We start from the raw sequence: 18,138 nt of genomic DNA, 5'->3' as shown, positions 1-18,138 counted from the left end.
CAAAGGTGGAGGTAGCGGTCCTGCTGCTGGTTTGTTGCCCTCCTACGACCTCCTCCACGTCTCCTGATGTACTGGCCTGTCTCCTGGTAGCGCCTCCATGCTCTGGACACTACGCTGACAGACACAGCAAACCTTCTTGCCACAGCTCGCATTGATGTGCCATCCTGGATGAGCTGCACTACCTGAGCCACTTGTGTGGGTCTCATGCTACCACTAGAGTGAAAGCACCGCCAGCATTCAAAAGTTACCAAAACATCAGCCAGGAAGCATAGGAACTGAGAAGTGGTCTGTGGTCCCCACCTGCAGAACCACTCCTTTATTGGGGGTGTCTTGCTAATTGCCTATAATTTCCACCTGTTGTCTATTCCATTTGCACAACAGCATGTGAAATGTATTGTCAATCAGTGTTGCTTCCTAAGTGGACAGTTTGATTTCACAGAAGTGTGATTGACTTGGAGTTACATTGTGTTGTTTAAGTGTTCCCTTTATTTTTTTGAGCAGTGTATATTCACACACTGCTATGTCAATGGGGATTAAAGGGGAGGTGATCTATATTCACACACTGCTATGTCAATGGGGATTAAAGGGGAGGTGATCTATACTCATACACTGCTATGTCAATTGGGATAAAAGGGGAGGTGATCTATATTCATATACTGCTATGTCAATGGGGATTAATGGGGAGATGCCATGTCAAGAGACTTGGTCATTTCGGTCCTTTATTTGGTTTCATTAGAAAGGATGTATTGCATGTCTAGGGAAGCCAGACAATAGACATAATAAGCCAAAGTTGAAAAGCATTGACATCTCTACATAATTTATCCTAATAATGTAAGTGTGTAAAATCATCTCACTATAGTCTCTTTGTGTATATATTATTTCCCCCCTTTCAGCAACAATTTTACGATATATTCATATTTACCCCCAGTATGAGTAAACTGATCATTTAAATTTGGACTGTATGGAGTCTGGCTTTAAAGATGCTAAAACATGCTTTAAAAATGAAACGGTTTTGCTCTGCAGCGCCAGCGAATGAAATGTGCCAGTTTTGCCTGCAGGGAGTTATACTGCGGAAGTACTCAGAGTGCATTAGACAGAAACAATTGATCAAATCAGACTAATTCATCTATGTGTTTTACATATATTCATTTCCTGCATCAAATATTGATGACAATAAACGTATTTGTTTTTCAAATGATGAAGAGGCTATCAAATATTTCAGACACACACCTCATTAAGGGAAAGAAGCCTACAGCGAGCATGCATTTTTAAAGAGGCAGGACGGATTCACAATGGCACTGGGCTGCAAACTGTTCTCAGAGCATTTCATATTATTCATTAAATCCGAGAGACTCCATTTAGTATGATATGTTACGCTTCGTATGGTATGTATTAATTTGTGGATGTCCATATCCCATTCTGTATGATATGTTACGAATTACAATTCCGCTAATGATATACAATGTGTGTATGTAACACTGTACCTGATCAGGACCTTTTGTTAAAGCAGCAATCAGCAGTTGAAACAATACCAAAGCTTACCCCTGCCCCATTTCGATAAAATCAGAGGGATTGGGTTGGAGAAATGTAACCACTCTCAAATACATAGACAGAGCTATGGACGCAAAGACTGACCATCCATGAGATAAAATAATATACCTGTTCATTTTTGTGTTTGTTTACATTTACTTTGTTAACTAACATTGGAGTTAAACAATATTATATTTTGGGTTCTGATGGGGTGCTACAGTTGAACTAAGCTCATGAGGCATTTGTTATATTCTTCAAGAATCAATGGGTACATGTCATTAATTTAAGCAGAAAAAAGGTATGTAGCAACTGCAGATTGTCCATTTCAGAAAAATGAAAGCCATAGGATATGTTGGGATTAGGGTTGCAAAGGGTCGGAAACTTTCCGGAACTTTTCCATGGGAAGTTAAGCCCGGGAATCTGGGGATTTTTTCTTACATTTATGAAAAAAAGTTAGCTTATAACAGTGAACCTTTTTTGTGGGATAGATAAGGCAACTCTAGGTCTTGTGGCATATTTTGGTTAAAATATCCCCAATTGAATGGAATTGCAACCCTCTGCATGCACAGTGCATTCTTCCATCACATGTACAGCTGATTCTCAAGATCTTGCACACTAATGAGATGCTATTGAGCCCACACTACTACACTGTCTAAGCCAAGGACTACATGCTTTCTGGTAAGTTTTGATTACAATACTGGGTGGGGTGAATATATTTTACATGACATTCATGATTTTTTGTTAACTAGTAAATAGTAGCCTACAGCAAAGTGTTTAAATAATTTCTAACTTGTTAACAATTTCTGCTAGTTAGTTTTTGCTACCATGTGGGTTTTAGCTTGCTTGAGCCTGCTAACTGAGGAGTGTTAATTCACCTGTTTCCATACATGTTTAATTTTAAAACATGTATCTTACAAAGGAGTTGTTTAATCTAACTGCTTAACTATTTATCTGTACATGAAATTGTATTTGGGTTTTAAAAAAAAAAAAATTCTAATCTTTACAGGAAAATGCCACGGGCACTATCTGATGTGTGGAGACATTTCACTGCAGCTAATGTAGAAGGAAAAGCTGTGTACATTGGCAAATACTGTGCCAAATCATATGTGAAGAATGCAACAAAGATGCAAAATAATCTGGCCAAGTGCATAAAGTTCCCTCAGCGCTCACAACAAGCAACCTCTGACAAAAATCCCTCTACTTATATTCGAGGTGAAAATGATGTATCGGTCACCTTATCGATAGCAACAGCTCATGGTCCTCCTGGAATCAGAAGTGTTTTGACTCAATGGAGGAACGTAGTCAGCCGATGAATGTCTTGCTCGAGCTATGTATGCAACTGGTTCACCTATGATGCTCACAGGCAATGTGTATTGGAAGAGAGTTCTGAATGTTCTTCGCCCAGCATACACCCCTCCAACCAGACATGCTTTATCTGCTAATTTGCTGGATGCAGAGTTCAACATAGTGCAAGTGAAGGTCAAGCAAATCATAGAGAAAGCAGACTGTATTGCAATCATCTCTGATGTGTGGTCAAATGTTGGTGGGCAAGGAATAATTAACTATATCATGTCTACTCCTCAACCAGTATTCTACAAGAGCACAGACAAAAGGGACAACAGACACACCGGTCTCTACATTGCGGTCTCTACATTTACCTCAAACAAACTCCAAGTCCTATTTATACTTATGGTAATTTACATCAGGAAAAACTCCTAGTCCTGTTGAGGCATATGGTAATCTGCTGTGCAGCAGACATGTTCCCATTAGGTTGAAGTCAGCTTGGGTTCTGCTTTTGGCATTTTATGTGGTTTAATGCAAAATGCAACTAAATGTATATGGAATCAATAAGGATATAAGGGGATTAAAGGGGAGGTGATCTATATGCACACACTGCTATATCAATGGGGATTAAAGGGGAGGTGATCTACATTCATACACTGCTATGTCAATGGGAATTAAAGGGGAGATGCCATGTCAAGAGACTTGGTCGTTTCAGTCCTTCATTTGGTTTCACTTCCAGGCAAGGGCTTTGGGATGGAGATGCAATATGGCATATCTCATCAGCCACCTGGTGGAAGGGACTTTGTAGATCTGAGGCTCTTTTCCCCTGTTGCCTCCATCATCCTCCAAATCCCACCAACATCAGCCGCCTCAGAGTGCAACTGGTCCTTGTTTGGGAACACACACACCAAAGCACGCAACAGGCTGACCAATACAAGGGTTGAAAATTTGGTGGCCATCTGGGAAAATGTAGGATTTTTTAGCCTGAAAACGAGCCATTCTCAACAAGGTTGGAAAGTGACAGTGAAGATGAGGACTCAGAGTCTGATGTTCAAGTGGTGGACATTGAGGAGGTCCAGTGAGAAGACATGGAAGCCTGAGAGGAAGACAACCAAAGCTTTAGTTTCTAGACTATATTTTTACCGATGTAATGTATGTTGAAAATGTTTTTGGGAGATGCGATGGATCATTGGGGATCATTCAATATTCCATTTATTTTGTTGTTCAGTGAAATCATCCCATGTGAAGAGTCAACTAATTTAATTAAAGTTCAATTCGTAACTAAATCGTTTTTTTATTTCTATTCTAAGGATTTAATCATTTGCAATTATGTCTACTTATAAGGTAAAAGGTTTATGTTTCTGTCTCCATATGATATGGTAAATATATCCAATGCAAAAAACTTCTACATTTAAATTGTATTAATTTGCATATATTCCCGTTAATTCAGACAGAAAGTTTCCACCTCTGAATACTCCCCAAAATGTGCAACCCTAGTTGGGATACATTCTAGTTTTATGGAATTGGTCCTTGTAGTTTAAATAATCCACGTAGTAACTTTATGACGAGAATGGGATGCCATAAACTAAATGCTAGAATAGGCTACCTTTGGATTTCTTTACTGCTTCACGCATTGCAAAGCCTGTAGAGGTCCAGTGGCTCACTACTACTATACTGTTATTAGGGCGCTGTGTTTTGGTTAATCGTGTCACATGACCTGGATTTTAACCTTTATTTTAAGCCTTTTCCATAAATGAGAATTTAACCAAAAATGAAAGTAATTGTCTGAGGATGGTGCTGGACCATGCAACATAAAAAGAAAAGGGTAAAGTTGTGGAAAAGCTTAAGTTGAATGTTAAAATCTAGGTCATGTGATATGATTAACAAAAACAGAGTCCTAAACTATTATTCATGAATCTAGTGTAAATTGTTCAGCCTCTGAGCAGCAGGGGGTGCTCCCGCGTTCCGATTATATCTCTCTCGGTCTCAGCTTGCAGTGAGTGCTGAAGTGGTGACTCACTACCGTTACCGTCAGCAGGTGACCCGTGCACTCCCCGTGGTGACTCACCGGCGTTTCCGGGGACAAGGACACACGTGCCAATCATAACACGTGCACCTGGAGAGCCTGGGAAATACCAGGAGAAAATGGTTAATGGTGCATTTAATGATTAAGCTATCACAAACAGAAGATGAGGGCAAACGAGGTCAGAGTGACACGTGGACCATTAAGCCATTATAGTTCAAAATGAAGTGATAAAGCCTAGACAAAGGGGGTGGGGGACATGACATTCATGAATAATCTACCCTTAGTTGTTGCAGGTCATTAAGAATAATGCTGGTCATGAATAAAGCTATCTATAAAATGTTTTAAGATGTAACTATCGTCAGGCATATCAAACAAATATCCATCAGTAGGATTAACTCATTATTAAACAGTCATTTGTTCATGGGTATTGAGCTCGGAGATCCTAAATCGTAGCCAGTTCATGAGGGGTACTACAATGCACTGTTGGCAATTCATCGTACAAACACCAGAGGGCGTTTGGCCCATTGATATCAGTGGCAGAAAAGCCAAAATATCACTCATTGTTACATTCCCTTTCCCAACTTCAGGTAACTTCTACATGAAGATGCAAACACTCCCAAATATACTTCTTTAATGGGGTGGCAGGTAACCTAGTGGTTAGAGCTGACAAGGTAAAAATCTGTCGTTCTGCCCTTGAACAACGCAGTTGACCCAATGTTCCCCGGTAGACAGTCATTGTAAATAAGAATTTGTTCTTAACTGACTTGCCTAGTTAACTAAAATGTTACATTTAATAAATCATTTCTGAACCCTAACCTTTAACATACAGTGCATTCAGAAACTGAGACACCTTCATATTTTATGTTATGCCTTATTCTAAAATGGATTAAATACATGTTTTCCTCATCTACACACACAATACCCCATAATGACAATGCGAAAACAGGTTTAGACATTTTGCAAATGTAATAAAAAACAGAAATACATTACTTAAGTATTCAGACCCTACGCTATGAGACTCAAGATTGAGCTCAAATACATCCTGTTTCCATTGATCATTCTTGAGATGTTTCGACAACTTGGGAGTCCACCTGTGGTAAATTCAATAGATTGGACATGATTTGGAAAGACACACCTGTCTATAAAGGTCCCACAGTTGACAGCGCATGTCAGAGCAAAAACCAAGCCTTGAGGTCGAAGGAATTGTCCATGGAGCTCCCAGACAGGATTGTGTCGAGACACGGATCTGGGAAAGGGTACCAAAACATTTCCGTAGCATTAAAAGGTCCCCAAAGAAATTCTTAAATGCAAGAAGTTTGGAACCACCAAGACTCTCCTTAGAGTTTGCTGCCTGGCCAAACTGAGCAATTGGGGGAGAAGGGCCTTGGTCAGGGAGGTGACCAACAAGCCAATGGTCACTGACAGAGCTCCAGAGTACTGGAGATGTGGCGATGGGAGAACCTTCCAGAAGGACAACCATCGCTGCAGCACTCCACCAATCAGGCCTTTATGCTGGAGTGGCCAAACGGAAGCCACTCCTCAGTAAAAGGCATGACAGATCGCTTGGAGTTTGCCTAAAGGAACCTAAAGGATCAAGGGAAAGATGAATGAAGCAAAGTACAGAGACATCCTTGATGAAAACCTGCTCCACAGCACTCAGGACCTCATACTAGGGCGAAGGTTCATCTTCCAACAGGACAACGACCCTAAGCACACAACCAAGACAACACAGGAGTGGCTTTGGGACAAGTCTCTGAATGTCCTTGAGTGGCCAAGCCAGAGCCTGAACTTGAACACGATCGAACATCTCTGGAGAGACCTGAAAATAGCTGTGCATTGACGCTCCCCATCCAACCTGACAGAGCTTGAAAGGATCTGCAAAGAATGGGAGAAACTCCCCAAATACAGGTGTGCCAAGCTTGTAGCGTCATACCCAAGAAGACTCTGGGCTGTAATCACTGCCAAAGGTGCTTCAACAAAGTACTGAGTAAAGGGTCTGAATACTTAGGTAAATGTGATCAGTTTTTGAAGTTATACAAACATCTCAAGAACCATTTTTTTCTTTTCATTATTGGGTATATTATGTGTAGATTGATGAGGGAAAAACAGTTCAGACATTTTAGAATTAGGCTGTAATATAACATAAAATGTGGAAAAAGTGAAGGGGTCTGAATACACCGTACACATAATGGATAGACCATGGATGGAAAGCTTTTCTCCTTTTCCAAGATACTCCATCCACCTGACAGGTGTGGCATATCAAGAAGCGGCTTAAACAGCATGTTTATTACACAGATGCACCTTGTGCTGGGGCCAATAAAAAGCCACTCTAAAATGCGCAGTTTTTATCTCAACGCCACAGGTGTCTCAAGTTGAGGGAGCATGCAATTAGAATGCTGACTGCAGGAATGTCCACCAGAGCTGTTGCCAGTTAAATGTAATGTTCATTTTTCTACCATAAGCAACGTCATTGGTAGAGAATTTGGTAGTACATCCAACCGGACTCAACCACAGACCACGCCAGCCCAGGACCTCCATATCCAGCTTTTTAACCTGCAGGATGGTCTGAGACCAGCCACCTGGACAGCTGATAAAACTGTAGGTTTGCACAACCGAAGAACTTCTGCACAAACTGTCAGAGCTCATCTGCGTGCTCATCGTCCTCACCAGGGTCTTTACCTGACTGTTCGTCTTCATAAACAACTTTAGTGGTCAAATGCTCACCTTCTATGGACACTGGAGAAGTGCGCTCTTCACAGATTAATCCTGGTTTTAACTGTACCAGGGAGATCGCATGTATGGCGTAGTGTGGGTGAGCGGTTTTCTGATGTCAACGTTGTGAACAGAGTACCCCATGATGGCGGTGGGGTTATGGTATGGGCAAGCATAAGCTACAGACAACGAACATAACTGCATTTCAATCGATGGCAATTTGAACACACAGATAATGTGACGAGATCCTGAGGGCCCATTGTCGTGCCATTCATCCTCTGCCATCACCGCAACGCAGGATAATGCATCGCCCCATGTCGCAAGGACCTGTACACTATTCCTGGAAACGGAAAACGTCCCAGTTTTTCCATGGCCTGCATACTCACTAGACACGTCATCCATTGAGCATGTTTACGATGCTCTGGATCAACATGTACTGTACAACAGTGTGTTCCAGTTCCGGACAATATTCAGCAACTTTGCAAAGCCATTGAAGAGAAGTGGGACATCCCATAGGCTATAATGAACAGCCTGATGAAGTATATGCAAGGAGATGTGTCACGCTGCATGAAGCAAATGATGGTCACACCAGATACTGACTGGTTTTCTGATCCATGCCCATACCTTTTTTTTTTTTTTACATCTTATGAATTTATTTAAATCGACTGATGTGCTTACGTGAACTGTAAATCAGTAAAATCTTTGAAATTGTTGCTTTTATATTTTTGTTCAGTGTATCTTGAGACTCAGCAATTCCTCTTCACATAATTGTTTGTGGGCGAGACAAGACATGCAGCACCGCAAATAGGCTGTCATTTCAAATAATCTAAAATAACAATGGAAAAGGTGAGAAATCATGAAATATCATACAAGTTTAAATCTTATTTAAATGTCTTTATTTATCTTAAAACCAATAGGAATGTCTTCAAAATGGGTACAATGATAAAATAACTGACCATTTGCTTTCTTTTCCACCTACTTTCCTTCAGAGTTGGGATTAACAGTTGTATCATTGAGAGTGTGTGTTTGTGCATCTGTGTGTGCTTGAAACTGTGTGAGTGTGCAGTCATTGTAAGGAAGTCCTATTGTAAACCCAGTAAGCAGCCTTGATGAATGGAAAAAAGTACCTACAGAGTAAGACTAGCCAAGTGTCTTCCTGTGAAACTGTCTCTGTGTGTGTGTGTGTGTGTGTGTGTGTGTGTGTAGGACGGTCATTGTGGGTTTGGGGGATTTTCCGAGGTGGACTGAATATTGCACTCCTGTGAGGTCCAAAAAAAAAGCTAAAATAAAACAAAAAGTTAAAAAGATGGCAAAAAAAAGACAATAAGAAACTGAACTTTGTCCTTGCCCCAACCAAAATCCAGATTGGCTTGCTAGTTATAGCCAGTAAATAAATAGAGGACATAATATTTAAAACCCAGCCAACCCCGTAATTAAAAAGTGACTAGAAGCGAGGGGGCGGGAAACATTACTGCATTTTTTTGTAGAACGTTTGGGAGATTTTGTGTTGTACAAAAATACCTCAAAACGCCAAATGGACTGTTATTTTTAGTCCTAAACAGAATAATATTGTAATGTGCTGAAGGGTTAAAATAATTTATTTTTATTAAAAAGGTGGTGCAGCGGTCTAAGGCACTGCATCTCAGTGCTAGAGGTGTCACTATAGACACCCTGGTTCGATTCCAGGTTGTGTTTTGGAGTCTCACAGGGCAGCGCACAACTGGCCAAGCGTCATCCGGGATTGGCCGTCATTGTAAATAAGAATTTGTTCTTAACTGACTTACCTAGTTAAATAAAGGTTAAATAAAAAAATAACACATGGCATAATTAATATCATTAATAATTAAAGAAAAATAAACAAATGATCAATCGATACCTTAACATTTTTTGTAGATTTTTTTTATCACCATTGTTAAACTTTCATGTACACGTGTGTAAAAAAGAGGAAAAGCTATCCCATGATTCAACAATGAAAATCAAAATTAAGGACTCAAAGAAATTCTAGGCCCATGATTGGGCAACGAAAACTTGGAGGCGTCTGTGTGCTTTGACCTTTTCCTTCATTGGTTCAGACCTCTAGATTTGCATTCATTAAAATGGAATCATTTGCTCATTAGGTCATCAATTTTGTGATCAATTAGCCATGTCTCAGTGTTAACAAATCACATTAATTACTGATCGCTTTCTCTCGTTGTTTATCTCCCCTTGGTTGGAATAATGTTGTTTGATGGAGAGGCTGCACACACACACACACTATTGGACGCAGCAGTTGTGGCCGTTGGCATCCTTGAACCGCAGACGCATCTTGGGTCTGTATTTCTCCAGGTAAAGTAGCTGTTTGGAGTTGAAAGCTCCACGTCTCTTCCTGAGGAAGGGAGGAGGTGAGATAAATAACAATAACGTGGTCTTGTATGGTCACAAGAGAACATAGCAGAACAGTAACATGAATCAATGTTCCCCAGCATATTCTACCAAACTAATAAAGAAAATACATGACAATACAGGTTCCATAGCACAGAAACATTGGTCCGTCCGTCCCCCCCCGCGCCGGTGTGAAAGTTAAAGTAGTGTTTACTGTCGTGTGAAAGCTAAAATAGTGCTTACTGTCGTATGAACTGCACCGCATCCTCATACTTCATCCCTGTCTCAATCAGCGCTAAGGCCACCAGGACTGGAGCTCTACAGGAGAAAGAGGAGAGAGAGAGATAAACACCAGTATGCATGAGGTGTCATGGTTATGTGGGCAGGAGGGAGGGTGGGGTGAGGGTATACTCTAAAGCTGGGAAATTGGCCTGGGAAACACACGGGGGTTCACTGGGTTCGCTGTAACCCCGCTGGGGCATCAAGATCACACCCGGGCCACACACACACACACACACACAGAGTGAAATTGCGATAAGTGTGTTACTGTAAGCGAACCTTCTCTCACCAGGAAGAATAATTAAAAACGTAAAACTTTCAATTCCCAGAGAGACTGCCCGGAGTGTCAAAACTTAGAGCTGACAAGGCATTCTTGTGTGGGTTTTGAGAGACGGATACAAAATACAGTTGAAGTCGGAAATACATTTAAACTCAGTTTTTCACAATTCCTGACATTTAATCCTAGTAAAAATTCCCTGTCTTAGGTCAGTTAGGATCACCACTTTATTTTAAGAATGTGAAATTTCAGAATAATAGTAGAGAAAATTATTTATTTCAGCTTTTATTAATTTCATCACATTCCCAGTGGGTCAGAAGTTTACATACACTCAATTAGTATTTGGTAGCATTGCCTTTAAATTGTTTAACTTGGACCAAACGTTTCAGGTAGCCTTCCACAAGCTTCCCACAATAAGTTGGGTGAATTTTGGCCCATTCCTCCTGACAGAGCTGGTGTAACTGAGTCAGGTTTGTTGGCCTCCTTGCTTGCACACGCTTTTTCAGTTCTGCCCACACATTTTCTATAGGATTGAGGTCAGGGCTTTATGATGGCCACTCCAAAACCTTGACTTTAAGCCATTTTGCCACAACTTTGAAAGTATGCTTGGGGTCATTGTCCATTTGCGACCAAGCATTAACTTCCTGACTGATGTCCTGAGATGTTGCTTCAATATATCCACATCATTTTCCTGCCATCTATTTTGTGAAGTGCACCAGACCCTCCTGCAGCAAAGCACGCCAACAACATAATGCTACCACCCCCGTGCTTCACGGTTGGGATGGTGTTCTTCGGCTTGCAAGCCTCCCCCCTTTTTCCTCCAAACATAACGATTGGTCATTATGGTCAAACAGTTCTATTTTTGTTTCATCAGACCAGAGGACATTTCTCCAAAAAGTATGATCTTTGTCCCCATGTGCAGTTGCAAACCGTAGTCTGGCTTTATGGCGGTTTTGGAGCACTTCCTTGCTGAGCGGCCTTGCAGGTTATGTCGATATAGGACTCATTTTACTGTGGATATAGATACTTTTGTACCTGTTTCCTCCAGCATCTTCACAAGGTCTTTTGCTGTTGTTCTGGGATTGATTTGCACTTTTCGCACCAAAGTATGTTCATTTCTAGGAGACAGAACGCGTCTCCTTCCTGAGTGGTATGACGGCTGCGTGGTCCCATAGTGTTTATACTTGTGTACTATTGTTTGTACAGATGAACGTGGTACCTTCAGGCGTTTGGAAATTGCTCCAAAGATGAACCAAACTTGTGGAGGTCTACCATTTTTTTTCTGAGGTCTTGGCTGATTTCTTTTGATTTTCCCATGATGTCAAGCAAAGAGGCACTGAGTTTGAAGGTAGGCCTTGAAATACATCCACAGGTACACCTCCAATTGACTCAAATGATGTCAATTAGCCTAATCAGAAGCTTCCATGACATAATTTTCTGGAATTTTCCAAGCTGTTTATAGGCACAGTCAACTTAGTGTATGTAAACTTCTGACCCACTGGAATTGTGATACAGTGAATGATAAGTGAAATAATCTGTCTAAACAATTGTTGGAAAAATTACTTGTGTCATGCACGAAGTAGACGTCCTAACCGACTTGTCAAAACTATAGTTTGTTAACAAGAAATTTGTGGAGTGGTTGAAAAACGAGTTTTAATGACTCCAACCTAAGTGTATGTAAACTTCCGACTTCAACTGTAGGTAGGGATCAAGTGACTATGCAATAGGAGAGTTAGTGCAAAAAGGGTCAATGCAGATAGTTAAATAGTTAACCAAAAGCTTCCTGGATTAACTAATTAGCAGTCTTATGGTTTGGGGGTTGACACTGTTCAGGGTCCTGTTGGTTGCAGATTTGGTGCATTGGTACCGCTTGCCATGAGGTAGCAGAGACAACAGTCTATGACTTGGGTGGCTGGAGTCAGAATCTTTAGCGCTTTCCTCTGACACCGCCTGGTATAGAGGTCCTGGATGGCAGGGAGCTCGGTGATGTACTGAGCTGTAAGCACTACCCACAGTATCGCTTTGTGGTCAGATGCCAAGCAGTTTTATAACGTTTGAGGATTTGAGGGCCCATACCAAATCTTTTTTGCCTCCTGAGGGGGAAGAGGTGCTGTCGTGCCTTCTTCAGGACTGTGTTGCTGTGTGTGGACAGAGGTATTTCCATGGTGATGTGGACACCAAGGTACTTAACCTGTTATGGCTAGGGGGCAGGATTTTCACGGCTGGATAAAAAACGTACCCGATTTAATCTGGTTACCACTCCTACCCAGTAACTAGAATATGCATATACTTATTACATATGGATAGAAAACACCCTAAAGTTTCTAAAACTGTTTGAATGGTGTCTGTGAGTATAACAGAACTCATATGGCAGGCCAAAATCTGAGAAGGTTTCATTCAGGAAGTGGCCTGTCTGACAAGGTGTCGTTCTTCTTGTCTCTGTTTAGTGAAGAGTGAGGATCTTAGCTGTCCCGTGACACTTCCTACGGCTGCCATAGGGTCTCAGAAGGCGGTAAAAAGCTGAATCGTGGCTTTGCAGGCTCTGGCTGAAAAAAAGTAGCGCGTTTGGGTAGTGGCTGGTTACAGTACTGTGAGACTCAGGCTCGTGCCCGCATCGACCGAAAGCTTTGTTTACTTTCCTCTGTTTAGCTAAATGGACATTCCCGGTCGGAATATTATCGCTTTTTTACGAGAAAAATGGCATAAAAATGGATTTTAAACAGCGGTTGACATGCTTCGAAGTACGGTAATGGAATATTTAGATTTTTTTTGTCACGAATTGCGCCCGAATTGACCCTTATTTACCCTTTCAGATAGTGTCTGGAACGCACGAACAAAACGCCGCAATTTGGATATAACGATGGATTATTTTGGACCAAACCAACATTTGTTATTGAAGTAGCAGTCCTGGGAGTGCATTCTGACAAAGACAACAAAAGGTAATCAAACTTTTATAATAGTAAATCTGATTTTGGTGAAGGCTAAACCTGCCGGGTGTCTAAATAGCTAGCCCGTGATGCCTGGGCTATGTACTTAGAATATTGCAAAATGTGCTTTCACCAAAAAGCTATTTTAAAATCGGACATATCGAGTGCATAGAGGAGTTCTGTATCTATAATTCTTAAAATAATTGTTATGCTTTTTGTGAACGTTTATCGTGAGTAATTTAGTAAAATGTTAGCAAATTCCTCCGGAAGTTTGCGGGGGGTATGCTAGTTCTGAACGTCACATGCTAATGTAAAAAAGCTGTTTTTTGATACAAATATGAACTTGATTGAACAAAACATGCATGTATTGTATAACATAATGTCCTAGGTGTGTCATCTGATGAAGATCATCAAAGGTTAGTGCTGCATTTAGCTGTCTTCTGGGTTTTTGTGACATTATATGCTAGCTTGAAAAATGGGTGTCTGATTATTTCTGGCTGGGTACTCTGCTGACATAATCTAATGTTTTGCTTTCGCTGTAAAGCCTTTTTGAAATCGGACAGTGTGGTTAGATAAAGGAGAGTCTTGTCTTTAAAATGCTGTGAAATAGTCATATGTTTGAAAAATTGAAGTTTTTGTATTTTTGAGGAATTTGTAATTCGCGCCATGCCTATCATTGGATATTGGAGCAGGTGTTCCGCTAGCGGAACGTCTAGATGTAAGAGGTTAAAGCTCTCGACCTGCTCCTCTACAGCCTTGTCGATGTGGATGGGGCGGGCTCGGCCCTCCGTTTCTTGTAGTCCACAATCACAATTGCTGTCCTAGTACCACTGCCAGGTCACTGACCTCCTCCCTATAAACTGTCTCAGTCATCGGTGATCAGGCCCATAATCGGCATGTCATCAGCAATCTTAGTGTTGGAGTCGTGAGCGACCACGCTGTCGTGGGTGAACAGGGAGTACAGGAAGGGACTAAGTACGCACCCCTGAGGAGCCCCTGTGTTGAGGGTCAGCTTGGTGGATGCGTTGCCTACCCTTGGCAGATGTGTTGTTGCCTACACCTGAGGGTGGCCCATCAGGAAGTCCAGGATCCAGTTTCAGAGTGTGCAGTCCCAGGGTCCTGAGCTTGGAGGGGACACTGTGGTGTTGAACACAGCATTCTCCCAGGGCAGTGTGGAGTGCCATAGAGATGGAGTCATCTGTGGATCTGTTGGGTTGGTTTGCAGGTGTCTGGTATGATGGTGTTGATGTGAGCATTTCAATGCATTTCATGGCTACAGATGTGAGTGCTACTGGGCGATAGTCATTTAGACAGGTTACCTTGGTATTGTATGTGGTGGTCTGCTTAAAACGTGTAGGTATTGCAGACTTGGTCAGGGAGGGGTTGAAAATGTCAGTGAAGACACTTGTTAGCTGGTACGTGTCCTGGTAATCCGTCTGGCCCACGGCCTTGTGAACGTTAACCTGTTTAAAGATCTTACTCACATCAGCTACGGAGAACGAGACTACACAGTCGTCCAGAAGAGCTGGTGCTCTCGTGCATTGTCCAGGGTTGCTTGCCTCAAAGAGAGCATAGAAGGAATTTAGCTTGTCTAAAAGGCTTACGTCGCTGGGTTTTCCTTTGTAAATCGGTGATAGTTTGCGAGCCCTGCCACATCCGACGAGGGTCAGAGCTGGCGTAGTAGGATTTCACCTTAGTCCTGTATTGACAACAACTCGGAGTTCGTAGCAGGATTTCTTATAAGCGTCCGGATTAGTGTCATGTTCCTTGAAATTAGCAGTTCAAGCCTTTAGCGTGGTGCGGATGTTCCCTACAATTCATGGCTTCTCTTTGGGATATGTACGTACGAACACTGTGGGGATGACGATGTCGTCGTCAATGCACATAACAAATCCGGTGACGTGGTAAACTCCAATGTTATCGGACGATTCCCAGAACATATTCCAGTCTGTTCTAGTGAAACAGTCCTGTATCTAAGGGTTTCCCAAACTCTATCCCGTTTTGTTTTTTGCTCTAGCACTACAAAGCTGATTCAAATAACTAAAGCTTAATGATGAGCTGGTTATTTTAATGAACTGTATAGTGCTAGGGCAAAAACCAAACGTGCACCCAGAGGGGGTGGGCAGAACCGAGTTTGGGAAACCCTGCTGAAGCTTACCATCTGCTTCATTGGACCCCTTCCGTATTGAGTACATCACTGGTACTTCTTGTTTCAGTTTTTGCTTGTAAGCAGGACTCAGGAGGATAGAGTTATGGTCGGATTTAGCAAATGTTGGGTGAGGGAGAGCTTTGTATGCGTTTGTGTGGTGATCTAGAGTTGTCGCCTCTAGATGAACAGGTGACAAGCTGGTAAAAATGAGCCATTAAAATCACCGGCCAATAGGAGTGCCGCCTCTGGTTGTGCATTTTCTTGTTTGCTTCTGACCCAATACAGCTCGTAGAGTGCGGTCTCCGTGCCAGCATTGGTTCGTGTCGGTAAATATGAAGCTACGAAAAATATAGGATGAAAACTGGTAAATAGTATGGTCTGCAGTTTATCATGAAGTATTCCAGTTCAGGCGAGAAGAACCTTTAAACTTTCTTAACAGTAGGTATCACGCACCAGCTGTTAACCATTCAGTCTTCACAATGCATTAAAAAAAAAGAAAATACAAAACAAACAGCTCGATGTGTCCGTGGCCTTGTTCAGCCACAACTTTGAGAAAACATAAGATATTAGTTTCAGGTCCCGTTGATAGGATAGTCCCAAATGGAGCTTGTCTAGTTTGTTCCATAGTGGTTGTAAAATTAAGCAGCAAGTAACCTCAGCAGTGAAGCTTGCTTGTGGAAGCCCATGGCTGTGCAATGGCACAGCCTTGCTTTGTTAATTCAGCAGACAAGACGCTCTTATTTCCAGAGCCCATCAGTCAAGACACCCATTTTATAGTAAAAGAAAACCAAAAAATGTACTAACAGAATAAAATGGAACAGAACATTTTTCCAAATGTAAAAAGTTGCCACCGCAAAGTGATGCGCATCTCGAACAGTTATTCTCAAACAGTGATCACTTGAAATGGGACTCAATTTGGTGAGTTGAAATCGTTTTTTCAGGGTTAGTAAACAAAATGTCTCCTTTTCAATATTGCAGACGTTTGATTTATTCTGCCTTTTCTTTGGTTTTTCAAAATGGATGAACAATTCCACATTGAACACTACATGGTGATGAATTCTGACCACAACATCTGTTTGGTGAGTAGGTCTAGGCTTAATGATTCTGATGAAAATTCACTCTGTTGGGCCTCCCGAGTGGCGCAGCGGTCTATGGCACTGCATCGCAGTGCTAGAGGCGTCACTACAGACCCGGGTTCAATCCCAGGCTGTATCACAAACGGACGTGATTGGGAGTCCCATAGGGCGGTGCACAATTGACCCAGTGTCGTCCGGGTTAGGGGAGGGTTTGGCCGGGGAGCTTTATGTGGCTCATCGCGCTCTAGCGACTCCTTGTGGCCGGCCGGGCGCTGGTGCGGCGGGCTTCCGGGTTAAGCGGGTAGGTGTTAAGAAGCGTGGTTTGGTGGGTCATGTTTTGGAGGACGAATGACTCGACCTTCACCTCCCGAATCAGGGGGGAAGTTGCAGCGATGAGAAAAGATCTAAATTGGGGAGAAAAAAAATTGTGTAATTTTAATTGCTCTGTCTTTATCAAACTAATATTTTTGTGTATTCTCAGTGTGGAACCTGTATGTTAAAGGCTAACCAATTCAAAATTGCACAAGCAGTTCGCAAAGTAGCCAAAGTGGAATATAGACAGGACACAATTATTCAAAAACTGCAGCTCGTTGTTGAAAGACATTTTCTTTCGTCTATCAACCAGTCCATTTAGAATTTGTGGTAAAACTGTTGCCATTTGGCGAGGAATGTAGCTTGTGTATCCCACTAGTTAGATATGTTTTTTATAGATATTTATTTCTGTAGGTCTAACGGGAGGTTGTGCGCACCCGTGTGTAGGGAGTGGTCGCAACGCAATTAAGTGAATGAGCGAGGAGAAAGGGAATTTAGGGAGAAGAACTGTGATACTGGGCTTGGTTTCTTTTTTATTTTGTGCCCCGCAAATGCACATGTACAAATGGAACACTAGTCAAAGCAAATTAACATTGTCTTCCAGATAACATTTTAGTAGCCAAAAAGCACATTACACCAAATCTCTTTGAATATTCCAACAGCCGTCATCGCTAATGAATAGACGGGTCTCACTAGCCACAATTAAGCCCACTTACACACATCCATCTCACCACTTACATTCACCTGGCCCACTTACCCACACACCCACACACACACACACACACAGGTTAACACCCTCACCGGCCCAGCCCCGCCACACAGTGCACAGCGATGCAGCAGCCAGGCTCGTCTCGGAACTTGGTCTTCAGCAGGTTCAGCCAGTCATCCACTATCTGGGTGGGGGGCGGGGCACCATCATCAAAGGGCCAGTCCTACGGAGGCAGAGGAACAACATTTTTAAAATGGATCAAACAAGGGGCTAGGGGATAATTTAACCAATGGTCAATGCTGAAGGTCAGTACAGGATAATTCAAAGCCTGATTGAAGAATTAGAGCAGCTTTGTCCATTAGGCTATATCATGTGTGTGTCTAAGTTGGAAAGCTTGACATGCTGAAGTAGTATGTGTGGTGTGTCCTGGCAGACAGCCTGACCCATGTATATCCGTCTGAGCCTCTATACTCGTGCTGACCCAGTGTCTCTGCTA

The 18,138-nt window shown here is 42.1% G+C and overlaps 1 protein-coding gene across 1 annotated transcript in view; it reads right to left on the bottom strand.

Annotated features, from left to right (window-relative positions):
* Positions 1 to 8,431: 8,431 nt before the first annotated feature.
* LOC106588828 (protein tyrosine phosphatase type IVA 2) overlaps positions 8,432 to 18,138 on the bottom strand; it is a 40,987-nt gene continuing 31,280 nt past the window's right edge. Inside the window, exons 5-7 of the mRNA XM_014178288.2 lie at positions 17,735 to 17,865; positions 10,157 to 10,231; positions 8,432 to 9,917 (exon numbers count right to left, since the gene is read on the bottom strand). Of these exons, the coding sequence (XP_014033763.1) occupies positions 9,806 to 9,917; positions 10,157 to 10,231; positions 17,735 to 17,865 (318 nt within the window). The 3' untranslated portion in view covers positions 8,432 to 9,805. The remainder of the gene's footprint in view (positions 9,918 to 10,156; positions 10,232 to 17,734; positions 17,866 to 18,138) is intronic.

This window comes from Salmo salar, chromosome ssa27 (genome assembly GCF_905237065.1).
Source record: "Salmo salar chromosome ssa27, Ssal_v3.1, whole genome shotgun sequence".
Classification (NCBI taxonomy): domain Eukaryota; kingdom Metazoa; phylum Chordata; class Actinopteri; order Salmoniformes; family Salmonidae; genus Salmo; species Salmo salar.
Note: the sequence above shows the minus strand (reverse complement) of the source record. Positions and strands in the feature narration are given on the sequence as shown.